Source organism: Euprymna scolopes, chromosome 30 (assembly GCF_053919585.1).
Source record: "Euprymna scolopes isolate OS-2025 chromosome 30, ASM5391958v1, whole genome shotgun sequence".
Classification (NCBI taxonomy): Eukaryota; Metazoa; Mollusca; class Cephalopoda; order Sepiida; family Sepiolidae; genus Euprymna; species Euprymna scolopes.
Genome location: NC_136511.1, coordinates 7,514,648 through 7,542,371, shown reverse-complemented (window position 1 = coordinate 7,542,371; position 27,724 = coordinate 7,514,648). Strand labels below are relative to the sequence as shown.

The 27,724-nt window shown below is 35.1% G+C and overlaps 1 protein-coding gene across 3 annotated transcripts in view; it reads left to right on the top strand.

Moving 5' to 3' along the window:
* Positions 1-27,724, top strand: part of LOC145254646 (protocadherin Fat 4-like) — a 1,852,201-nt gene that overhangs the window by 1,398,298 nt on the left and 426,179 nt on the right. For all 3 annotated transcript variants that reach the window (XM_080113277.1, XM_080113278.1, XM_080113279.1), the window contains one exon: positions 11,468-11,531. In XM_080113277.1, coding sequence (XP_079969403.1) covers positions 11,468-11,531 — 64 coding nt within the window. The remainder of the gene's footprint in view (positions 1-11,467; positions 11,532-27,724) is intronic.

Genomic DNA, 27,724 nt, shown 5'->3' with positions numbered 1-27,724 from the left:
ATAAACTGCACTAGTTAACATACCAGAAAAGGTTAATTCATCTCCCTTTTTATACATATACACAGTGCCTTAAATAAATTTCCAGACCTTTTCTTGTATGGTTACTTTTATTGATAGTACACGCATAAAGCTCTAGTCCCCTTTTGAAGTAATCTCCTCTGGCTGCAATCTACTTGTTGTACCGTTCCAACAACTTCTGGAAGGCTTCGTGGAAGTCCTCTTGTGTAAGCGTGTCAATAACCCTCATCATAGCCTCTTTCATCTCCTCAGTTGTCTCATAACGACAGACTCTAAGGTTTTCCTTGAGCATAGGGAATAATCAAAAGTCCCAGGGAGCAAGGTCTGGCGTATAGGAAGGGTGAGGAACTGTCTTGATGCCAATCTTAGTCATGGCAATGTTTTTCTTTCTGATCTTTTCTGACAACCCTTGGGACAAATTTTGTGCAAATCTTCTGCATCTTCAGTTTCTCGTGAATAATTGTGTGTACAGTTCCCAAACTGTGCACGTATCATCTCTATAGACACACGGCGGTCCTTATCCATTAAATTCTTTATTTGGCCAATCAACTCTGGTGTTCTGACTTCCTTACTCCTTCCACACCTCATAGACTCTCTGGCTTCCTTGAATCTCTTATGCCACTCAAAATCTAATGTTCGAATCATGCAAGATGCTCCAAAAGCACTGTGAAGTATTCTATACGTTTCTGTGGCATTTTTCCGAGTTTAAAACAGAATTTTATTGCATATCGTTTTTCTAAAGTGTCCTCACATGCAGACTGTATTTTTGAAATTCACCAACTGTGTCAATCGGAATTTAGTAGGGTGTATTAAAATTCTTGTTGTAGATGTTCATTTGAACCTGAAACCATAAAAACTGGTCAGTCATCTCATAATATATATATAGCAATAACATACTGAATTTTCAAGAGTCTACAACAATTTGAAATATCTGTACACAAAAAGTCTGGAAACTTATTGAAGGCACCTCATATAAATAGAAATGTTATTTATCTACCTTCCATAATGGGAAGATGTGACACAAGGTTGAGAAAATGGGATTTTGAAACCAGCACTCAAAAGGGGAGAGTATTCTGCTTGAATAAAAATTGCCTTGGCAGTTCAATCGGCATTCTTCAGTAGGAGCTCTGGTGTTACCAGATCAGGCCGTCTGAAGATATTCTCTCTCTCTCTCTCTCTTTTTTTTTTTTTTTTTACACAGAGGTCACCACTTATCAAGGCCCGGAAGCCACTCAGAGATAAGGGTTATTGCAAGTACATTACTTTAGTGTGGAGATTTGATGAAGTGTTTACTTAAGGGGGCGGTTCATTAGGAATTTGTTAACGTTGGACTTGAACACATCCAAGTTGTAGTCAGGTGGGAAGCAGGCAGACGGAACAGAGTTCCACAGGCGTGCAGTTCTAAGAAAGAAGCTTTGTTCATGGAATCCACGTTTTGATTTAGGCACAGATAAAGAGTGGGGGAAATTTTTCACAGTGGATTCAGCTAGACGGGTGTTTTTCGTGAAAGATTGGCGAGGGGTGACCAGAGATTGGAGTTCAGACGTCTGAACTCCAATCTCTGGTCCCCTCTCTCTCTCTCTCTCTCTCACACACACCTAAAATTCACCAAACATTGATGCCATTGTTTTTTTACTCTCTCTTTTTGCAGAACTCAATCATGTTCTGCAAAGCTCAAAACAAAACAATTTCTTTCTACAAAACAACCAAATGAATAAATTCTTAAAGATATAAAGAATATAAAGCATAAAAACTTTTACCAAAATGTCTGGATGCGGTTATTTATAATGCAAAAAGATTTTAAATGCTATAAAACAAAGCAATAAAATTAAACTAGTTGGGACGTTTAAGGTAATTAGTAATAAACTAACCCCCTTCTCAAAGGGTGAGGAGGCAAAGCCTGGGAAGGTGGGCTCCTTAGAACTTGCCAGAACTATACTTCAGAGCGATAAAGATAGTCACCGAATCATGATTGGTAATTGTATAAGAGTCGGGAATTTAGAACAAAATTAGTAATTCTATCAGAATCTGGGCTAAAAACAGCCTATCCTGCCTTGATAAAGTACAAAATTTTGGGATTAATAGAGAAGTTATCATAAATTTAGATTCCACCTTTTTTGAAGAGTAAACTTTTTTAGGATAATTTGAAAATTAAAAAAAAAAAACAACACTTCCCTAATTAAATATTCAAAAATTTTTTTAACGAATCATGATTGGTAATTGTATAAGAGTCGGGAATTTAGAACAAAATTAGTAATTCTATCGGAATCTGGGCTAAAAACAGCCTATCCTGCCTTGATAAAGTACAAAATAGACTTTGTGGCTTAGTGGGGGATGCCCTTTTCTCTTCCCTGCAACCTCTCTCCCACAGAAGAGACGTTGCGAGCCTGTCTTTGTTTTATCATTACTTCCATAGCAAGTGCTCGTCTGAGCTCCAATCTCCGGTCCCCCCTCACCAATCTTTCACAATAAACACCCATCTAGCTAAAGCCACTGTCAGTAATTTCCCTCACTCTTTATCTGTGCCTAAATCAAAACGTAGATTCCATGAACAGAGCTTCTTTCTTAGAAGTGCACGCCTGTGGAATTCTCTTCCGTTTGCCTATTTGCCACTTGACTACAACTTGGATGTCTTCAAGTCCAACATAAACAAATTCCTTATTAATCGCCCCCTTAAGTAAGACACTTTATCAAATCTCCAATACCAATTATTACTACGATATTATCCCATTGATTATTGTACACACAATAACCCTTATCCCCGAGTGGCTTCTGGGCCTTGATAAGAGGTGATCCCCCATGTAAAAAAAAAAAAAAAATCAGGAAAATTTTGGTAAAAATAGAAAGTAGACATTGGGTTTACTTTCAGCTATCTTGTAACTTTTGCTTTCTGTATTTTGTCCTCTAGTCCTCATATTCCATAAGCAATGTTTCTGACAAAGGAAAAGAATTGCTGTTTTCTGGGTGAGAATCTATTAATATAACACTAAGGACATCATTCGTTTTTCCCCACAAAGTGATATTTTTTACCTCCTTACATCAAGTGGTTCATGTCATATGTGGAGTAAATCGTATTAAAAACAAGTGAAACACGCATGATCCCCCGTGAGTGCACAGTGAACGAGGCATAAAAACCCACCCCATTTAGCCCCAAAATGTATGACTAAGTCTATAATTTGTCCCTCCTCTATTTAGCCCCAAAAGTCCCCAAGGCCTTAACATATGTAAATTTGAGTTCAGCACCATGCAAAACTGCTAAATAGACATACACACAAAATTTAGGACAAATATGGTGAAATAGTCCCAAAAGTGGAATGTTTTTATTAGCCCTAAAAGAGCCCCTGGGGCACATCCAAGAGTTATCGCGAGTATAGACAAACAAAACTATATATAAAGCAGTTAGTTATAACTTTTCAGAAAGTTTTATAAAAATCCAAGGCATCAATTTTTTTTTAATTAAGCACAAAAATGCCAATTTTAGTTATTTTAATCCTAAAGGCACCTGAGTTTTTCTGAAAAATCCGTTGTTATTTTTTTTATTCAAAACATGTTTAATGTTTGTGCAAAATTTCAAAAAATTCCAAGGCATAGTTATTGAGAAAAGTGTGGACAGACGAACAGACAAGGGGGAATTTACAGATCGACCCTCCTTTTGCCGGGGCACCAATTATTGTTTCAACACTAATATATTCATTTTTTTTTTTTCAATTTTCACCCCAAACAAGGCACAGCGCCACTTTGAAGCAGGGGGCTACTATCAGGGACTTAATTAGCAGGGTCATTATGAAGGGAGATGAGTAGAAAGATGTTTGTTCACATTACACTTGAACTTCTGCATATCAGTACAGTTGGGAAAGCAGAATCCCGGAAGGGAGTTCCAAGGACCCGCAGTTCTGGGGAAGAAACTATTGGAGTAAAAGGCTTTCTTGCACCTAGGGATCTCTACTGTAAAGGGATGAGACTTAGTAGCTTGTCGGGTTTGTCGGGGGTAGTTACGTCGGGGAGGTACAAGTGTTTGCAGTTCGTCAGAGCATTCACCATTAAAGTATTTGTAGAACAGGCAGAGGGATGCAACATCTCGTCGATGGGACAGAGGCTGAAGCCTAGATGAAAGTTCAGGACCTATCAGGTTGGCAACTCTCTTTTGAACCCTGTCCAATTTTCGTTTCGTTTAGCTTTCGTTGTGGTTTTATATATTACATTTGTTTGTAAGCATTATCCATTTTTAAAATATGTATAGTGGGTTACGGGGCAGCACTACTATCAAAGGAAAAATGAGGTGCCTCCTTTTCTCTGTGAGAAACTCTTGCGCAAGGTCGAGAACCCACTTTAGCCCCCCCCCCCGATAAGGGTAACATGAAGTCATGGAACGCAAGTGACTGATGTAAAATAGAAACAAACAATTCAATTCATGGTTTCATATTTCGTTGTACTGAGCAGAAGATACCCGTGGGTATAATGGTCAGGACAATCGCCTAGTATGGGCACTGCTCGGACAGAAAGAAGCTGCAACCTAATGTCTGTACAATTGCAAAGAAATCTATGACAATACACCAGGCTCTTTATTCGAGAAACGGCATGAATGGGTTTCTGAATCAGAATACCTCGCTCGGTAGGAAAGCAAATGATAGCGAGAAGCATACGCTGACAGTCTGAACACGTGGGCAACATTAAAAATAATGAGCAACAATGAATTCATGAATGCTTCGAGGAAGAGAGATGGATGAAGAACCATAGCTGTCAATGCCTGCACCAGGCAGGACACTATTTGAATGAATGAATGTTTTGCTTACAAACGCATCTCATTAAATTACATTAATTACAAACGCATCTCATTAAATTACATTAATTACAAACGCATCTCATTAAATTACATTAATTGCAAACGCATCTCATTAAATTACATTAATTGCAAACGCATCTCATTAAATTACATTAATTACAAACGCATCTCATTAAATTACATTAATTACAAACGCATCTCATTAAATTAGATTAATTACAAACGCATATCATTAAATTAGATTAATTACAAACGCATCTCATTAAATTACATTAATTAAAAACGCATCTCATTAAATTACATTAATTAAAAACGCATCTCATTAAATTAGATTAATTACAAACGCGTCTCATTAAATTAGATTAATTACAAACGCGTCTCATTAAATTAGATTAATTACAAACGCGTCTCATTAAATTAGATTAATTACAAACGCGTCTCATTAAATTAGATTAATTACAAACGCGTCTCATTAAATTAGATTAATTACAAACGCGTCTCATTAAATTAAATTAATTAAAAACGCATCTCATTAAATTAAATTAATTAAAAACGCATCTCATTAAATTACATTAATTTAAAACGCATCTCATTAAATTACATTAATTACAAACGCATCTCATTAAATTACATTAATTACAAACGCATCTCATTAAATTACATTAATTACAAACGCATCTCATTAAATTACATTAATTAAAATTAGAAGTAAAGATTTTAGGTGGCCTTTTTTTTCTACATTTGGCCATTTTGGGCCCAAAACAAACTTGACCCAAATTTATCTTTTTATTATTTTTTCAGTCGAAGTTCTACAAAAATCAAGGGATCCCTCCCTGGGGCTGATACGTGATCTCCATATGAGACACCTAGATATTTGAATATTCCATTAAAGTTCTATTTTATCTCATAAATGTCCAATTAGTAAAGCAATTAAGAATATTCATTTTCCTATCACTTATCGATCAGTTAACTACGTTATATCTAGTATATCTTCCTTTTGATTTCTTGGTCTTACTAGATTCCAATTAGTGTTGAGACGATTAATCGGTATCAGAAAAATTTGTACCGATTTTCCGATGCCAAAACGATTCTTCTAATTGTCTTTTTTATTTGATTCCGTTTAAAGCTAAATCTTCCATTGCTGGTAATAATGATAAAATAATAAATATTTATTGATTTGAAACCACCAGTGAAGCTAAAATCGATAGATCGTCCACCACAGGTATATTTTTACGTTTAGGAAAATATCTGCACATTTAACATGTATGTTTTTACAGTAATCAGAGTAAAAGTACAACTGTATAGTTAAATCTTTAGAGATTTATAAAGAATCGGAATCAGTAATTGTATCAGAATCGGGAATTTAGTACGGAATCGGTAATTATATTGGAAAAAATCATCTGGTCTGGTTGAGTATCTTGTGTAAGCCAGTGTAGAATAGCTATACCGAGGGGGTTTTGTTTAGGCTTTGAATCATTATTTTCATAGCAAATGCTAGTCTGAGCTCCAATCTAGTGAGAGGATTTTGGCGTTTCTGAATTTTTGGAACAAGGATTGGTTATTTGTATTTGGATTCGTCAGACTACTGTTCTCTCATCTTGGGTGTGATTTTTACACCGTTTCGGTCGATGTAATCTCTGACAAATATTCCCGAGTTCGACAAGATACACTTGAAGAAGGCCGGAGGTTACATCAATCAAAACGTTGTGAAAATCACACTCAAGATGAGAACAGTAGTCCGATGAATCCAAATAATACAAGGGGATTTTGTTAGGGTTTCGAATCATTATTCTCATGGCAAATGCTCGTCTGAGCTTCAATCTATGGTCCCTCTTTGCCAAACTTAAAAAAAAACACTCGACTAGCTACAACTACTATCAACAATTTCCCTCACCCTCACTCTCCATCTCTCTAAATGTAAGCATGGATTTCATTAATTAAACTTCTTTCTTAAAAGTGGCCACTTGTGGAACTTTTTTCCACTGGCCTACTTTCCAGCTCACTACAATATGGTCGTCTTCAAGTCAAATGTAAACCAATTGTTGCTGGGCCGGCCCCTTAAATAATCCAATTATACCGAATTCCCACTTCTAACGATTACTACGCTATTGTCCCAACGACTACCATACACCCATTAACCCTTATCCTCACGTAGCCTTCCGGCCTTGATAATGTGGTGAACCTTTTGTAAAAAAAAACAACTTATTTTGAATATTTAGTCAAGGTTTACTTATAGGAGGAAGTATCCTCATGCCAGCTTGTCTTGACAAACTCATGGCTACATCATGTACAGAAAGACCTTCGATTAGGGGTCCTCGACTTTTTCATTCCATGTGCCAGTATTTTTTTACAATCAATTCGAATGCAGCACAGAAACACCCACTTCCTTTTTGTCTTTCAAGATGTCTCGTAATATGCACATGTTTTGACGTTATTATAACACATTTATTTGAAAAATATATGCTCTATGACTTTCTTATATAAACAAACATATAAACAAGCATTGCCAATCTATCTATCATATATATAAAGTGAACGTGTGTATGTGTGTCTGTACATTTCTCTACGCAATAACTCTGTCAATTTTTAGTCTACAGACTCGAAATCTGATATACAGGGTACTGAGATTTTGGGAATTCGATGTGATCGGTTTTTGGCCAGAAATTTGGCGATTAAGGGGTCAAAGTTCGATTTGAGCTTTGAGAACTCTACCAAACTCCTCCAACAATTTTGGGTCTACGCACTTGAAATTTTAGATATAGGTTTCTTGGACATTGATCTAACTTAATAACTTGATTTGAGCCCAAAATAATAAATTTTTAGGGGTCATAATAGGGGTCAAAGTATTTTAAAAAATTGACCTCTGTGGTCTCTTCGAAATTACTCAGACAATTTCTGGTCTAAATATTTGAAATTTTACATAAAGGGTATTCAGAGATAGGGTAAGCTTTTTCATCAGTTTGGGTCGGAAATTTTTAGTTACCAATATATAAATGTATGTATGTATGTCTGTTTGCATGTCTGCCTTAAACTTTCAATAGAGGCGACGGATTTTACCAAGATCAGTATCGTTTTAAAGTTCGACCTTTCATACGACAAATATCGAAAAATTGGCTAAAAACATTAATATCTTCCCCTTCAACTAGGCACTTTTCTATAGGGGGGGGTCACTTTTTTCGCCGATATTTTTGAATGTTATCCTTTCCTTTAGATTGTCTAGCCTTAATTTTAAAAAATGTCGCTTCCGGTAAACGTTAGGTTTTACCCCGTTCTTTTCCTCCTTTGCGGTACGAGTTCGAGCCTGCCTTCCTACTACCACTTTTTTTTTTGCTCAACATACACATCCAAACACCCGGGCAACGCCGGGCTGAAATGCTAGTATATTTATAAAAGTGAACATGTCTGTGTACATTTCCCTACGCAATAACTCTGTCAATTTTTAGTCTACAGACTCGAAATTTGATATACAGGGTACTGAGATTTGGGAAAATCGATGTGATTGGTTTTCGGCCAGAAATTTGGCTGTTAAGGGGTCAGAGTTCAACGGTTTGACCTTTGAGAACTCTACCAAACTCCTCCGCCAATTTTGGGTCTAAACACTTGAAATTTTAGATATAACTTCCTTGGACGTGGACCTAACTTAAACACTTCATTTGAGTCCCAAACAATAAATGCTAAGGAGTCATAATAGGGGTCAAAGTTTAAAAAATTGACCACTTTTTTTTTCTTTTTTTTTTTTGCTCAACATACACCTCCAAACATCCGGGCAACGCCGAGCTGAAATGCTAGTTTATTAAAAAAAAAAAAAAAAAGATGACGGATGTAACATTTACAAAGGAAATAAATTCCCATTGGTCGTTTTGATTATTTTTAAAAGTATTAATTAGTGTTTGGACGATTAATCGGAATCGGGAATTGGAAAAATCGGAAAATTGGAAACATCAGAATCAGTATTGGAAAAATTTGTCTCTATTTTTCCGATGCTAAAAACGATTCTTTAAATTATCTTTTTTCATTTGATTTTGTTTAAAACAAAATATTCTACTTCTGGATAGTAATAATAAAATAATGAATATTTATTGATTTATTTTAAATTACCAATAAAGCTAAAATGCTCACAAGTGTGATTTTATGTTTGAGAAAATATATGGACATTTAACATTTAGCTTTACGGTAATCAAGAAAAAAATGATAAATTTATAGTTAAATATTTAGAGATTTATAAAGTATCAGAATCAGTAATTTAGTATGGAATCGGTTATCAAACTCCTCTCTAAATAATTAGACTGCAGACATTTTGACCTCGGGAACACTTTTGATTTGGTTTTTAGCCTGTAAAATAGCTGCTAAGGGTTCAAAATTGAAACAAAAAAAGTTGATTTTTGGCAGGAGTAAATCAACTAAATTTTGAGCATATGTACATATACATTTTTTAGTTGCTAAACTTTTAGCCTTTTTTATCCATCTGAAGACAACTCAGACGGTGATGCTGAAGGCCAAAGTGCTAAATAATGACTATAGATGGAGTGCTGAATGTTTTGGATTCGATTACAGCAGATGGCATCCAAACCACTTTTTTTTTTAACTTTTTAAATCATTACATTTTTTTTTCACATAGGCATAACAATTTATCAAGGCCCAGAGACCACTCGAGGATAAGGGTTAAGAGTGTGCAGTAGTCAATTGAGCAACATAGTAATCGTTAGTAATGGAAATTCAGTAAATTTGTCATCAAGAACTTGTTTACGTTGGACTTAAAGACAATCAAATTGTAGTCAGCTGGAAAGCAAGAAAACAAAAGACAGTTCCACAGGCGCACAGTTCTAAGAGAGAAGCTTTGTTCATGGAATCTACGTTTAGGTTTAGGCACAGATAAAGAATGGGGTGAATCATTGATAGTGTTTTCAGCGAGAGTGTTTCTTGTGAAAGTTTGGTGAGGAGGGACCATAGATTGAAGCTCAGTCGAGCACTTGCCATGAAAATAACGATAAAGCAGAGACAAACTCGCAACATCTCTTCTGTGAGATAGAGATTGCAGGGAAGAAAAAAGGACATCTATGAGGCTATGAAGTCTATTTTGAACTCTATCAAGACAGGATAAGTTCTTTCTAGCAGCTCTTGTCCAGATGTGGCAACAGTACTCCATCCTTCATGAGTCCAGCATGGCACGGAGTAGATTTGAAGTCGGAATGGAATTGGATTGAGTTCCGAATGGAATGGACATTCGAAATGTATTGACGTACTACCTTTTCTCTGTCTAAACAGGACGTTAAAATGTTGAAGTGGCTCGTCTAAGTTACCTGGTGAAGTTAAAATGTTGAAGTGATTGCGGCTAAGTTATCTGACGTATTCGTATCTCGCAGAGAGAAATTTACTTCAAGGGAAACCAAGAAATCTGTCGAGGATTTGCAGTTAAATATGTCGGAAAAGTACCGGCTTGAAGGAGAGAACACACATGTGGGAAATATTCTCACAAGAAAAGGTTGAATGTCTATCACTAGATATTTTTTCTAAGCTTGAAGAAAACGGACACGTCTCAAGCTGCAGTTTTTCTAAGTCAAAAGAAAGGAATATTTCTATTCAGTCTCGTAATATGAAAGTCGTGAGTTCGATCCTCACCTGGAGAATATTTCTATTCTGACTGGATTCAAAATAGAAACTAGGGAGAGTTTTTTGTTTTGTTTTATTTTTTGTTGTTGTTTTTCCTCCCACCGAACTTTATGCCTCTTCAGAACATTAAAATGCGAAGAACGTTTTTTTTTTTTTTTTTTTTTTTTTTTTTTTATACAGATTATTCCTTCAGAAAAAAAAAATGAGAAAATAAATTCTTCGGTAAAAGAACATTCCCCAAACATTATTTCAGATAAGTTAACTTTGCAGATATTTCTATTAATGGCCTCGAGAGGACTTTATTTAAAAACGACATTACAAAATGTAAACTTAAATTTCAAACAAAGGGAATTAACTCATTTCAACTTTGCTAAAAATATTATTACTTTCTAACAAAAAAAAAGAAAAGAAGCCTACGTTATTCGAAATCTCATATCACAAAAAAAACAGCAGTACGTAGTAAAAGGAAAAACCTATTCATCAGCCCATTTTTCTTTCTATCTTTCTATCTCCTTTATCTGTTACATACAAAGAACTTTTTCTTTGTAGCTGACAGCAAAATCTTAGCAGAAGACAGCTGTGAACTTTTTTTGGACTCTAAGTTTCTCTCTTTTTTTTTTTTTTAATAAAACTGTTCGTTTGTTTCCAAGTCTATTTTTCTTTTGCTTTGGGGTTGCTTGTTTTCGTCTTTCTGTTGAAGTTTTTATACGTCGAAGTTACCTTCATTGGAAATGATAATAATATTTTCGACAGTGTCTGTCTGTATGTATAAATAAATAATTATTATTAAATTATATATATTACACACAATGCTTCAAGTAAACTATATTACTCGATTATAAGTTGTGCTTTTCGTTTTATTTTCCTCATTAAATATTGAAATGAGATTATTGATCAAAACAAGAGATGTTCAAAGATGCATAATGAATAAATCAATAAATTACTACACATGCATGAATTTTAAATAAGAGAAAAGTCGCCATGTTTTTCTTTTACTTTTCTAGTAGTTTGAAAAATGTGTTATTCAATTTCTAATGTTATTTTCTTGCTTTTCAGATGTTTACTAATTTGAAAATGAAACATTCTGTGACAACATTATCATCAAGTGGTGGTCTATTAGGTAAGTATAATTTATCAATGTACATTCTTGTCTGTGTCATATATCTATAAAAGTGAAATTGTTTGTGTGTCTGTGTGTGTACCTACCTACCACTCTGTCAATTTTCAGTCTACAGACTCGAGATTTGACATAAGGGGTATTGAGATTTGGGAAAATCTTTTTAATCGGTTTTCGGCCAGAAATATGGCTATCAAGCGGTCAAAGTTCAACGATTTGATCTTTGAAAACTCTACCAAACTTCTCCGCCAATTTTGGGTCTAAACTTGAAATTTTACATGTAGGTTAACTGGACATGTATTAAAGTTTCTAATTTGATTTGAGCCCAACACAGATGTTAAGGAGGTCAAAATTCGGATCCAAGTTGAAAAAATATTTGACCTCTGCGGTCTCCACCTAATTGCTCAGCCAATTTTTGGTCTAAACATTTAAAATTTTACATAAAGTGTATTCAGACATAGGGCAAGCTTTTTAATCGGTTTTTGGCCGAAAATTTGGCTGCCAAGGGGTCATATTTCAAAAGATTGACCTTTGTGGTCTCTAACAAACTATTTAGCCTATTTTGGGCCTAAACATTTGAAATTTTACATAAAGGGTATTCAGATATGCAGCAAGCTTTTTAATCAGTTTTCAGGCGAAAATTTGGCTACCAAGAGGGCAAAGTAGAAAGAGTTGACCTTTACAGACTCTACCAAACTCCTCCGCCAATTTTGGGTCTAAACACTTGAAATTTTAAATGTAGGTTACCTGGACATGAGTCAGAATTTATATATATATATATATATATATATATATATTTATGCACATAAAGTTATGAACAGTCACATAGGGCCCGAGCAAACCTGGGCTGAACTGCCAGTATAATATATACATACATATGTATATATATATATATATATATATATATATAATACATATACACATGTATATATAATATATACTTATGCATATATAATATATATAATATGCATGCACTCATATGTATATATAATATATATGCATATATATATATATATATATATATATATATATATAATATATATGCATACACACACTAGCAGGGAGACCCGACGTTGCACGGGATTGAATGATGATCAACAAATATTTCACACTCCTATATTTTTATTGTCATCAAAATCCGTGAAATCGCCAGGGAGGAAGCTTCACACGCCTCCATGGAGCAACTTAGTCCAAAATATATGTTATTCTACATTGCACTCTAGAGAACCTACTGTTTCTTTTATAAAATTATTTTATATAAACTTCTTTCCAGTTAACGAAAAACAAAAAAAAAAAAAAAACAAGAAATTTACGTGCGGATTTTAAACCTACAGACTACGTCATAAAAGAAAAACAAAAAAAAATCACGTAAATTTTCAAGTCTTATAAAATTTTCTGCAGTCAATGAAATAAAAATATTAAGAAATTTACGTGCAGAGTTTGAACTTACAGATCACGTCATGCAAAAAAAAAAAAAAAAAAAAAAAAAAAAAGAAACGCTATTAACTTACTCACAGTAGAATTTCCATGGCCTGTTGTTCTATCATTGTTGCTAAGCGACGACATGGAAAAATGGCTTTACCGATGATAAATTAAAATAATGCTTTCGATTAACGATTATCAGGATATTCTGAGACAAACAACAATCACTCTCAGACTTATACACTAAAGTTCTGTAAATTTGAAAGAAAATCTGTTCAGGCGTTTTGGAGTCTATAAGGAACGAACTCGCACACACAGACAAAGCTGCATTTACATGAGTGTAGATTGGTTGGTTGATTGTTTTTGTTTTACGGCATATCAACCCTTTTCAGGCTATTTAATGCCGAATCCAAAGATTTTGAAGAAAAGTTTTTTAATAGAATATATTTGTTGTTTTCAAATTGGTTTCTGTTTAACCCATAGTTGGGACCCTAACAGGTACTACCACTCCGGGTCAGAGTGAACCTGGGAGCAATGGCAATTAAAGGGTGGCTCCACACTCCCCAAAGCCCGCAAGCTGGGGCCTCACCACTGAATATAATTTAAGGTCATATCCAAGACCATATATATATATATATATATATATATATATATATATACTAATTCAAATAATTATTTCTGCCCATGCTAAAACACATATATTCTTGCTAACAATATATTTTTAAGTAAATTTTTATCATCATCATAGTTTAGCAAAGAAAAAAAAAAGAAAAAAAAATATAACTTCTACGATTCCAAAGCTGAATTGGCCTTTTTCCTTTTATTATATTTTCCTAGATTTATGTGAATTCTTTCGTGGTCAAACTTCAAAACAGACATTAAAACAATTGTAGTTAAATCCAAATTCTGTTCACACATATGCCATATTTTTGTCTATGTTGAGAGTAAATAAGTAAAGCGATTTAGTAAAGAAAGTAAAAGGAAAACTTATCTGTGCCTTTTTTTTTTTTTACAAGGTAGTCACCACTTATCAAGGCCTGGAAGCCACTCGGGGATAAAGGTTATTCCGTGAACAGGAATCAATGGGATAGTATCGTAGTAATCATTAGTATTGGAGATTTGATAAAGTGTCTTAAGAGGCGGTTCATCAGGAATTTGTTTATGTTGGACTTGAAGACATCCAGGTTGTAGTCAGGTGCGAAGCAGGTAAACGGAAGAGAGTTCCACAAGCATGCACTTCTAAGAAAAAAGCTTTGTTCATAGAATCTACGTTTTGATTTAGGCATAGTTAAAGTGTGGGGAAAATTTTGACAGTGGTTTCAGCTAGATGGGTGTTTATCGTGAAAGATGGCGAGGGTGGGGACCAGAGATTGGAGCTCAGACAAGCACTTGTCATGGAAGTAATGATAAAACAACGATAGGCTCGAAACGTCTCTCTTGTGGGAGAGAGGTTGCAGGGAAGAGAAAAGGGCATCCCCCACTAAGCCACAAAGCCTATTTTGTACTCTGTCAAGGCAGGATAGGCTGTTTTTAGCAGCTCCTGCCCAGATGTGGCAGCAGTACTCCATCCTTAGACATACTTGGCTTTTATATAGATAGAGAATTGCATCAGTAGTGAGATATCTTCTGGAGCGGTAGAAGGATCCTACCATTTTTCCAGGGACCTTGGCAACTGACTTGATGTACGTGTTCCATTTCAGATCAGGAGTAAAAGATCAAGCCTAGAAGCTTATCAAAACCTGGAGCTTTCCCTAGACGAGAGCCATCCATTTCAATTGATGCCAGATGGGGATCAGAGTGTTGATGATGTAAAGATAAGAGTTTGGTTTTAGATGCATTAAAGTAACCAGCCACCTCTTCCCCCACTGTACCACGTGCTCTAGATCAGAGGAAAGAGAATCAGAGAGAACTTTGTCATTTACGGCCTTAGATGTGTTGCTATAGATCGTCGTGTCATCAGCATAGACGTCAACGAATCATTTAAGTAAAGGTTTTGGAGATCATTGATGTAGATCAGGAAGAGAGTTGGGCCCAGGATGGAGCCCTGAGGGACTCCAGCATTAATACTGTGGGCCTCTGATTTCTGCCCATCAACCACTACTCTTATGAGACTATCAGAGAGAAATGAGTTAATGATTGAGAAAACATTTCCAGTTATACTGTAGCTGGAAATCTTGTAAAGTAGGCTCATTTTCCATACCTTATCGAAGGCCTTTGATATGTCAAGAGCAATTGCCCTAGAAAGGAAGCCTTTATCAAGAGATTCACTAATCCTATGAGATATAACCGTTAGCACATCTGCTGTAGATCTAGCAGAACGGAAACCATATTGAATGTCACTAAGAAAGTTATTTCTGCTGAGATGGTTGACTACTTCTCTATTTAATATGGATTCCAGCAACTTACTCATGACACAGAGGAGACTTATTGGTCTATACTGAGAGGGAGACGACTTATCACTTGAATTCTTAAATACAGGGCTTACTGATTAGGTTTTCCAGGGTGTTAGGAAGCACTTCTCCTTAAGGCAACGCTTAAACAGTTTTGTAAGTATGGGGACAAGTTCTGGTTGAAGCTTTTTCAGCACTATAATTGGAATGCCGTCAGGGCCAGTTGCTTTACTGGAATCAAGGTTCTTGATTAGCTTGGCGATCTCACACACAGATATCTGCATGTTACATAGCGTTATAGGAGGAAATACGGGGAGTTGATGGCCTTGGCCGCATAGGGTAGAATTAGCTGCAAAGTTCTTGGCAAATACTTTGGCCTTGTCTGATGCTGACGAGATGACCTCAGGTTCATTGATGAACCTAAACCTAAACCTAAACGTAGATTCCATAGGCAAATCTTTCTTAGAACTGCACACCTATGGAACTCTGTTTCATTTTCCTGCTTTCCAACTGGCTGCAATATGGTCGTCTTCAAGTCTAACATAAACAAATTCTTGATGAGCCGTTTCCCGTAAGAAATCCAATTTACTAAATTTCCATTACTAACGATTACTATGATATTTTCATATTGACTTCCATATACTAATTAACCCTTATCCTCGAGTGGCTTCCGGACCTTGAAAATTGGTGACTCCTTCGTAAAAAGAAAAAACAAAAAAAAAAAAAAAATTAAAAAAAAAAAAAAAAGAAAGGCTTATAAAACTTATATCAAAATATTTACTGATCATAGGTAAAGCAAACAATATGATATAGGAAGTGACGTAGTGAACAAGAAATCGCTTTCCGGAAATGACGTTATGTCTTGAGATATGGAGCACGTAGGTTTTCGACTAATAAGAATTAAAAACAAAAATAAAACTAAGACAATTATTAAAACGAAAGGAATGTTCAGACTTGCTAGGGCGACCCAGAACACATTTCTCAACCTGATAGAGCAGGTCTGCAAGAAACAACAACGGACCACCCTCTGCCAGACTGACTGTCGAAGACGTATCTTTGACTGGTGTCAATGGATTTGAATTAAATAAAAAAAAAAAGTCTGTCATACAACATGATGATAAAATAACAAAAAAGATGTTCAGTCAGATTATCTTCACCGCACCAATGTCTTACATTGGCACATTACAAATTTAACCCCACCGTTTTCAAAAGAGTAGGCGCTAATCCACGCCCCTAAAACACCCCGAAAAAATACTATGCAGAAAAATACAAATTTTGCAGTTGGGTCATTTTGCAGGGCGTTTTGGGGGCGTAGCTTATCACCTATGCTTTTGAAAATGGTGGGTTTAAATTAGCAATGTGCCAATATAGACATTAGAACGATGAAGGTTCCGCGACAAGAAAAGATAATGAAATACCAAAGTCTTATGCACGACATGAAAAGAAACTGGAATCTTAGGAAGATCTTCATCATTCTAGTAATTATAAGAGCAAGCAGACTTGTGATAAAGAATTATAAAAAATACCTTGCAAACATACCCGGTGAACATAGTGCAAGAGTAATGCAGATACTTACTCTTAGAGGGACAGTTTGAATCTTAATAGGTTGATATGTATACAATAGAGGGTGGATTTCTGGTATCCGGTAGGATGTCCCATTTCCAGCTAGAATAAAATGGTAAGAAAATTGGGAAAAAAAGATAGTATTTTTTTTTTTTTACAAGGGAATCGTCACTTATCAAGGCCCAGAGGCATTCGAGGGTAAGGTTTAAAGAGTGTACAGTGGTCAAAAGGACAATATCATAGTAATCGTTAGAAGTGTAAATTTGGTAAATTGGATTACTTATGGAGAACGGCTCATCCAGAACTTGTTTACATTGGACTTGAAGACGGCCATATTGTAGTCAGCTGGAAAGCAGGTAAACGGAAGAAACTTCACGGGTGTGCAGTTCTAAGAAAGAAGCTTTGTTCATGGAATCTACGTTTAGGTTTAGGCACAGATAAAGAGTGGGGGAAATTATTGATAGTGTTTTCAGCCAAATGAGTGTTTCTCGTAGATGTTTGGCCAGGGGGGACCATAGATTGGAGCTCAGACGTGCACTTGCCATGAAACTAATGATAAAACGGAGAATGCCTCGCAACGTCTCTTCTATGAGAAAGAGGTTGCAGGGAAGGGAAAAGGGCATACCCCACTACGCTACGAAGTTTATTCTGAACTCTGTCAAGGCAAAATAAGGTCTTCCTAGCAGCTCCTGCCCAGATATGACAGCAATACTCCATCCTTGGGCATATGTGGCTCTTATATAGGTAGAGAATTGCATGAGCAGGTAGATATCTATTGGATCGATAGAAGGATCCCATTTTTCCAGCGACCTTGGCAACAGATTTGATGTACATATCCCATTTTAGATCAGGAGTAAAAGACAAGCCCAGAAGCTTGTCAAAACATGGAGCCTCCCCTAGACGAGAGCCATTCATTTCAATTGATGCCAGATGGGGATCAGAAAGTTGATGATGTAAAGATAGAAGCTTTGTTTCAGATGCATTAAAAGTAACCAGCCACCTCTTTCCCCATTGTACCCCATGCTCAAGATCAGAGGAGAGAGAAAGGTAGCCATTTTGTAGTCGTTTTGTATTTAGATTACACATTGTGATCTAAATGCACTTTTTCGTTTACTCATTGCTTGAGAAATCTGCCAGAAACATCCGTTCTTGTTAGCATGCATCATTGTGGTCGCCATTGCCTGCGACATACCTTGACAGAAATCCGATACAAGCGGAATAATCACAAAAACAAATAGACATTTGCTTTTTATTTTTGCTTTTTTTTTTTTTTTTTTTAATGATTTTCGATTATATTAATTTAACTAGAAACGCCGGGTTCGTTACTTCCTATCGGTTGCGATTACAAGAAAATTCCGTTCGTTTCACATTCGTGTCTGTTTCGTTTTATAATCTTTCTTTGTTTGCTGCGTTTTTTGTTCATTGTTTTAGCGTCTTTTATCAGGATTAGTTTTTTTATTTATTATTATTTATTTATTTTATTTTTCATTAATTTATTATTTTTTTTTACGTAAACTCCATATTTCTTTCTTGCTCCAATGGTCGTATTTTAGGATTTTATAAAAAATAAAGAACATGGATGCCATTTTGTAATTTTTTAATTTGTTTTCTTGAGATGCATGGACACATCTGAAGGAAAATCTTGGTCTGTCTTGTTTAAATTTTAAATAGCATGTTTCTCAGTCTGTCACACTTCAGTTGGAAATAGCACTTATTTTTCAGTCTGTCATACTTAAGTTTGAAATAGCATGTTTGTCAGTCTGTCCCAATTGAGTTTTAAATAGCATGCTTTTTGTCTGTCATACTTATGCTTTGGATAGGATTTTTGTCAGTCTGTCACGTTAGTTTTAAAATTGCAATTTGTCAGTCGGTCACACATAAGTTTGAAAACGCAATTTTTTTTGCTAAATTCTCAGATTGAACGAACATATCTAAAGATTATCATTTTTGTTTATTTTTAATCAAGATTATAGTTTACTCCATCTTTCCCGCTCTAATTGACTTATCTTCCGCTATTATCATATTCATAAAATATGGTCGCCATTTTGTTTTATCTCTTTTTTTATTTTATTTTTATTTTTTTATTTTTTAAATTTAGCCGTAGTTTTCAAATGTTTATCTTCTCAGAACGGGAAAAAGTGGTCATCTGGATTTTGTCTTGTAAGCTTCAGGCAAAAAAAAAAAAATATTCTCTTCAGAGACAGGTCGGAAGACGATAAAAAAATGTGGAAATCTCAGAAAAAAATATGGCAAAGGTTAATATTGTCGTTTTGGGTTGGCTCTCCAGAAAGAAGTGTAAGCTAATGGATATGGATGAAAACTGGTGATAGTTAAAGACTTTAAGAAATTCTATGAAAAGTAAAGGTCTGAGAGTGAATGTCATAAAAACCAAAGCGATGATCAATGGTGGTAGTGTTGGAAATCTTCCCATAAAGAGGAATTGTCTTCACATCATTTTTGAACTGTCCTTTTTTTTTACAAAAGGAGTCACTACTTATCAAGGCTCGGAGGCCACTCGAGGATAAAGGTTAATGAGTGTACAGTGATCAAGAGGAACATGTCAGTCATCGTTAGTAGTGGAAATTTGGTAAATTAGATTACATAAGGGGATGGCTCATCAAGAATTTGTTTACATTGGACTTGAAGGCAACCATATTGAGTTAAGCAGGAAAACGGAACAGAGTTCCGCAGGTGTGCAGTTCTAAGAAAGAAGCTTTGTTCATGGAATCTACGTTAAGGTTTAGGCACAGATAAAGAGTGGGGTAAATTATTGATAGTGGTTTCAGATAGACGAGTGTTTTTTATGAAAATCAGAAATAATCTAATCATGCCAATTTGCCACTACAAACGATTATTATGCTACTGTCCCAATGATTACATTACACACATTAACTCTTATCCTCGAGTGGCCTTCGGGCCTTGATATCTGCCACTTATGTTACCTAGCAAAGGTAGGCGAACGGTAAATGGCATGTTTGTTTTCTGAAGCTTTTTTCATGTTATAAAAGTTAAAATCATTTTTTTTTCTTTGTCTCGACGATAGTCGTTGTTAGAGTTTTTTTTTTTGTTTTTTTTCAAAAAATTTAATCTTGTCATCCAGATAGATCTTTGAACAAACCATTAGATTCCTATAAGGATCTTAATTAAATTGAATTTCATTTTATTTGAAATTTAATTTGAAACCATTCATATTAAGTCTTCGAGACCTCTTTGCAAGCAAAAAGAAAATCTACCGCCCCAATGACTACACACATTAACTCTTATCCTCGAAGGGTCTCCAGTTTGTGTGCATGAAGTGTAAGAAAATAGTGACAAATAAGAACTCAAATACAGTGAAATTATATTTGGATGATGAAGCTATTGAGTTTTTTATTTTTTTTTTTTTTACTCGGTGGGTCACCACTTACTATCAAGGCCCAGTGGCCTGAGAGGGAGCTTCACATGCCTCGATGCAGTAACTTAGTCCAAAACATATGTTATTCTACATTGCACTCTAGAGAACCTACTGGTTCTTTTATAAAATTATTTTATATAAACTTCTTTCCAGTTAATGAAAAACAAAAACATTAAGAAATTTATGTACGGAGTTTGAACCTACATAAAAACCAAAGCGATGATCAATGGTTGTAGTGTTGGAAATCTTCCCAGCTTCAAGTCTAACAACATTACACACATTAACTCTTATCCTCGAGTGGCCTCCAAGTTAAATGTTAGGTAGATGATGAGACAAGATCAGACACAGTGGAGCTTGGGTAGGCTAGATTATCTAAATGGACAATTCAATAGGAATTTATTCATATTAGACTTGAAAACGACCATGTCAGCTGGAAAGTAGACAAACGGTATTGAGTTTCACAAACCAATCACTCTATAAAGGAAATTCTGATCATGGAATTTATGTTTAGTTTTGGGCACAGATATAAAATTTGTTGGTGGTTATTGTTGCTATGCAAGTATTTATGAATGTTTTATGGGAAGGGGCCGTAGACTGGAGCTCAGTTGGACACCTATTATAAAAGTATCGATAGAGCAGAGACAGACTCGCAATGTTTCTTCTGTGAGAAAGAGGGAGTAGGAAGGCTAAAAAGTCATGACCCACTAAATTTCGAAGACGGTGTGTACCCTGGCAAGGCAGGAAAGCTTTTTGAGGCTCCACCCCAGATGTAGCAACAGTATTCCATAGAAGTTTTCTTACATTTGTGATACTATTCAAACACAGGGTAGAACAGGTGCTAGTGTGATTGCGAAAGTTAAGAGTGGATGGAGTAAATCCACGGAAATGTTGTCATCACTAACCAGCAGAGCATTACCACTGTCAACCAAGGAAATAATCTACCAGTCTTGTGTACATGGTGCAATAATGTATAGAAGTGAAACCTGGCCAGTGACAGTTGAGTATATCAAAGTAGTAGTAGAAGGAGAAGGAGGTGTAGGAGTAGTGTTCAAAGTTATATAACAAAACTGATTGTAAATAATAGTAATAGGAGGAGGAGGAGGAAGTTCAAAGTTATATAACAATACGGATTCTAAATAAAAATGATGCTTTCAACTTGTTTCCAATCATTTAAACTGTGCATTTTTTCCATGTAGAACAATTTGCCTATATCTATATAAAGTTGAGTTTTCCGTCACTCTTACATTGAAGACCTGCCTTTTCTATTTAAAAATTATTAAAACGAAATGATTTATATACGCGGTCATCGATATGTGAGCGACTAAATACTGGGTTAACAGATTTGTATATTATTTGAAAATCAAACTTCAAATACCGTATATTTCGGCGTATAAGGCGATCGTCAGATAAGACGAGGTACAAAATTGGAGCAAATTTTAATAAATTTATCATATATCAGTTGTATAAGACGACTGTTAAATCATGAATCCATGTTTGTTTAGCCTAGGCTAGAGATTGCAACACCCGGTATCTTATGAAATATCGGTTTTTAAAGATGATTTTTTTAACTTTAAGGATCGTCTTATACGCCGAAATATACGGGAATTAATTCATTTTTTTATGGTTTCATATTAGATTATTGGTTTCATTTAACTATTACGCTTCATTCTTTTAATTCATAGCTTCTACATTATGCATAATTGCGTAGCATTTAGGATGCAAGCGTTCTAGCACACACAAATGTATGCATATATATATATATATATATATATATATATTTGCATTTGTAGTCATCGACATACAGTCCTGTTTCGTTGTATCACAACTCATCAGTGCCGTTAGACTATATACTTATAAAAGTGACATAGTATCTGCGTGTAGAAATCTTTACTAAAATCCTCTGTCAATTTTGGTCTACATGTTACATGAACAGAAACCTGTTATTGTAAGTGAGTAAATGTGAAATAGGATAGTCAAGGATTTGAACTTGCGAAGCTAGATTTGGAATTGAGAATTCCAATCATAAGTTAAAATAAATACAGAATGTTATTGAAAATAAGTAATGTGGAATTGCCATTGTTTAGCTCACACAAAATAGTTAGATATCTGTTTATTGAAAAAGGAATGTAATGATGAATTTTGTTTCTGTTATAAAAATGAAAATTAAAATAAGGAATTTAAAAACGGACAATGGAAAATGTTATTTTTGAAGTGAGTTACGAAAATTAGGTTAGAGGGCCAGCTTTGTAAGAAACATATGAATAACAATGCATGCTTAAACACGGAGGCGTGTCGTGCCATGTGTTCTGAGAGGCACGTGCTTCATCATGCAGTGACGTCATGAGTTATGAAGTTAGTTAGATAAGTCAGAATCAGTCAGTTAGAAGAAGCGAGATCAGTCAAATCAGAGGAGCAGAGAGGTTCAGACCGATTCTCGGTTAGAGTCAAGGCTCCATAGAGAAGCGGGAGGGTTTAGAAATAACCATGTAACAACTTTGAATCCCTGAAATACAGAATCATTTCCGACCGGTCGAAGAATAAATGATCATGTTTTTTTTATAACTGCCGTCTTTCTGTGTTCATCATTACAACGAGAAAGGTAACGTGTTTATATTATATGTACAACTGTCAAACGTAAATGTCAACCGCACTCTCGGTCTATCTATCAAGATATTCAAAAATCTCTTCTAGTTGAATTACAGGCTTGGTGCTCTTGTAGTAACATGTACACTGCCTATTATATATATACAGAACTGTCTCTCTCTTTATATATACCCGTTTATGTCTCTAATATGCTATCTCCACAAACATGAACATCCTAAGACAATATGAACACTCACGATGAATATATAAAATAACACCCAGTATGCAACATACAGACTTGTAACTTTATATATAGGGGAATTAGACCTGTAGAAAAAAAATTGATTTGGTTTTTAGCCGGTAAAAAGTTGCTGCTAAGGGGCGAAAATTAAAAAAAAATTGGTTTTGGCAAGTCGACTAAACATGTTATTTCTAATTTATATCTTTTACAATATTATTTCACAAGATTTTTCATGTGTATGAACATAGCACAGATGGTAATCAATAAGATTGGCAACCTCTGTGTTTTGGTTTCAATTCTAGCTGATGATACGAATGTCATTTTTTTTTTTTTTACTTTTGAAACCATTACAATATATTGGGTACAATATAATAATCAATAGAGTATTAGCTAATAAATACGAAATCTGCATGAGTTAAAATATCATATTTATGCATATTTTACAATCGAGCAACACTGAGTGCCCTGCTAGTCTATAAATATAAAAGCGAAAATGTATGTATGTATGTGTGTTCGCTTTTTCTGTATGTCTACAAAAGGCTTTTTTCAGAGAAGCGGTCGGTCGGTTCACAACTTTTTACAAGTTTTTATATCACATATAAATCGTAATATCTGACAGTTAACAACGAAGCTCGCCTGTCTATTTAATTTGCTCGATTTCGGGAAGATAAATATTCAACATTTGTCGCTCGCCGCATGTGGGTTAGTCTTTTTCCTATAACATCTTGGGAAGCGTTCCCGCCCCGCAGTCAAACTTGACCTCATTAACTCATTAAAACGGGCACCTGCCAAATCCAAGTAATTAAATAAATTCAAACGTGTTTACGTTAGCATGTCGCTGTAGAGCAATGGTTAACGTCGCACTTTTTTTTTTCACACTTTAATTTACAACTTTGCCGCAACGATCCTCATACTTACTTTTTTTTAACCCCACCCCACCCCCGGAGTTTCCACACACACACCTCCAAACACCCGGGCAACGCCGGATACCCCTCGCTAGTATATATATAAAATTGACCTTTCTTGTTTGTAGAATAGTCTCTATCATACTACTCTGTCAATGTTTTGGGCCTACAAACTTGAAACTTAATATATAGGGGATTTGGGGCTGAGGAACAAATTTGGATTTTAGTTAGAAAAATAGCTGCTGAGGGGGTAACATTTTTAAAAAATTGGAACTTGGTAGGCATAAGCCGACTTAAAGTGTTCTTCTATGCATGCGCAAATATACATTTATATGTTAAACAATGTTATTTTTGTAATTTTTATGTGTATGAACTTAGCTCAGACTGTAACGAATAATGCTGGAGTGATACATGTTTTGGTTTCGATTCTAACTGATGGTACCAAAGTCATTCTTATTTTTCTAACTTTTGAAAACTCTATATATTGGGTACAATATAATAATCAATAGAAAATTGGCTCTATAATGATGAATACAAACTCTGCATAAATTAAAATATATTTAAGCATAGTTTATGACGGGCAATGTCGGGCGTCCTGCTAGTACTAGTACTTGTAAAATCCCCCAAAAGAATCCACCATCTTGTTTCTAAGTAGAGGTGAGGGGAGAGGGCAGAAGGAAGGGGTCTCCAGCAGTCATTATAATTCTTTTTTTGTTTGGGAACATAAATATTCTTTAATCATCTGCAAATAGCCTCTGAAATTTCATCTCTTGCGATGGAATAGTAAATTCTTATATTAGAAAATTCAATCTTCTCTCTCAGAAATGATTTTCTTTTCTTTTTTATTATTTTTAGAAAATGTTAACAAGTATTTTGTCTTGGTCAACAGGATCTCAGTAAATTCTGCCCTTTGGTGGAATTAGAGGTTAAAAATAGCGGTTTCAAACATTTCAGGAAATTATGACAAGGAGATTCGAAGATGTGATGGGGGGGGGGCGAGAGAGAGGATGAGGATGTTCTTTCCCAGAAGATGGGATTGTCTGATGGAGGTTTTTATTGTATAAACCTTTGTCATACTACATTTAACTTTTGTGATATACTTATATTTATTGTTCGCATACGCCTTCCTTTATTTTTTTTCTTTCTCTTTGGTGTGTAGTCAGATGCCAACCTGCCTTCTTCTTCTTCCTTCCTTCCTTTTTTATTTTATCGTCTCCACCTCTACTTCACATTCTGTTCTTCCTCCTACTCTTCTTTTTCCTTTGGTGATTCTTTTTCTCTTCCTTCTTTTTCAATATTCTTCTTCTTTTTCTTCTTCTTCTTCTTCTTCTTCTTCTTCACCTCCTCCTCCTCCTCCTCTTTCCTAGCTTTATCCTTTATATTCTACACTTCTTTTTCTTCTTCTACTACTACTTCTTTTTCTTCTTCTTTTTCTTCTTCTTCTTTTTCTTCTTCTTCTTCTTTTTCTTCTTCTTCTTCTTCTTCTTCTTCCTTCCTGCCTCGCCTTATTTTATCGTCTCCACCTCTACTTCACATTCTGTTTTTCCTCCTACTCTTCTTTTTCCTTTGGTGATTCTTTTCCTCTTTCTTCTCTTCTTTTTCTATATTCTTCTTTTTCTTCACCTCCTCCTCCTCTTTCCTAGCTTTATCCTTTATATTCTACACTTCTTCTCTTCTTCTTTTTCTTTTTCTTCCTTTTCTTCTTTTTCTTCTTCTTCTTCTTCTTCTTCTTCAGCCTCCTTCGGCGCTTAGGCATCTATGGTTATCGTGCCATTTTTTTAAATAGTATTTTCAAGTTAAATTCAATTCTTACGATGTTTTTGTTTATTAATTTATATGTGAAAGTGCAAAATAGTTATAAAATAACCCCCTCCTCATGTTAAGAATGGGTTTCTAAATAATGGCGTTATTTCAGCGCGGCCCCTTTTTTTCTATTTATTTAAAAAGAAAATACAACTTTGTTATATATGGGTCGTAAAATTTGCATTCATCTGCAAAAGATCTAGCTAATTTGCATATTCTTTTAAACATTCATTTTAATTAATTCCCTATTAGTTTTTTTCGGTTTTCTTATGGGATGGTCATCTTTAGTTAACTATTAGGTGTAATTATATTCATGCAGATATCAAACATGATTTATGCTTGCGTAATTTTTGTGTGAAAAATGTATAGTAAGCACAAACCTCTTTCTATATATATTTATGTATGCGTATATATTTTTGTTTTAACAAATTTTGCTTACCAACTTCCTCTATTAGTTTTTAGTCTACAGACATAAAACTTAATATATAGGGTCTTCAAACCCCTGCAAAACTTTATATTTGGGCTTTAGCCAGGGAAAATCAGTGTAAAAGTGTGAAAATAAAAAAAAATTGAATTTTTCAGGTGATGGTCGAGTGACGGCATTACGAATATGCATGCATAACGTAATAGCTATTGGTTTATGTTTTAATTTTTAGTCTTGTGGCAAACATGTCTTCATAGCTCAGACATTAACGTCAGCAAGAATCAAAACCAAAACATTTAGTGTTCCCGCCTTGGGCGTTACCGTTTGAGCTATTGCCAGATGGATAAGAAAACGCTAAAATTTAACCAAGTTCAGTAAGATGTATATTTGTGCATGCATACGAGAGCAGTTTAAGTCTACTTACACCATTCAGGTTTCAATTTTTTCTTTCAATTTTGACATCTTAGCAGCTATTTTTACCGAATAAAAACCAATTCTAATTCGTTTCATGGGTCCACATCCCCTATATGTCAAGTTTCAAGACTGCAAATAAAAAATTGACTGAGGCGTTTAATAGAGACCGTTCATCAGACAGACACAGACAAGGTCACTTATATATATATATATATATATATATATATATATAGTGTGTGTGTGTGTGTTAAAATATAATTATCCACTGACACATGTTTTGTCATCTATGATTCATTAGAGTGGCTGAAGCTATATATATATATAAGTCTACTTCGGGCTAAGATCAAGGTGTAGTATCTGTTCAGATGCTGCACTTGAACTTCTTGTTCTGTCAGTCGAGGAGAAATCCTTCACGACTGAGACAATTTTTATTTTTGTTCCTTTTCTCCACGTTAAAAAACGACCCTGGTGTCTAACTCTGTTCCGTGGGGAGTCGTGGGAACTTTTAAGAAAAGAAAAGTCCTCACCCCCTCCTCCACCTTGGAGACATTTCTAGTACACATGCGTTATGACGCTTGGAGTTGATATAAAAAAATTCCTTAATTGCTTATTCCTAAATTAGTTGAAGGTATGAGGTTGACAAGAAAGTTCTTGCGGTTATTAACTTTTAAATTCAGATGAAGATATCTCGGCTAAAACACAAATTTATTGATCGAAATAAGCACCATAAGAAACAACATGTTTTCACCAACACAAAATAAGCATATTTATGCGAGTAATGTAAAAATCTTGTGTTCTGGTGGCGATGAAGTCACTGAAGGCGTTTTTGATATCGCTTATGTTTTGGAAGCATTTTTCCGCAGAAAGTTGAGATGCTTGAAAAAGTGGTAGTTGGTAGGTGAGAGGTCTGAAGAGTATGGTGGATGAGGCAGAGTTTCGTAGCCCAATTCATTCAACATCTGCAAGGTCCATTTAGCAACATGCGGTCGGGCATTTTCGTTGACAATTGCGCCTTTTCTGTTAACTAATGCTGGGTAATGTTGTCGACGTTTCTAAT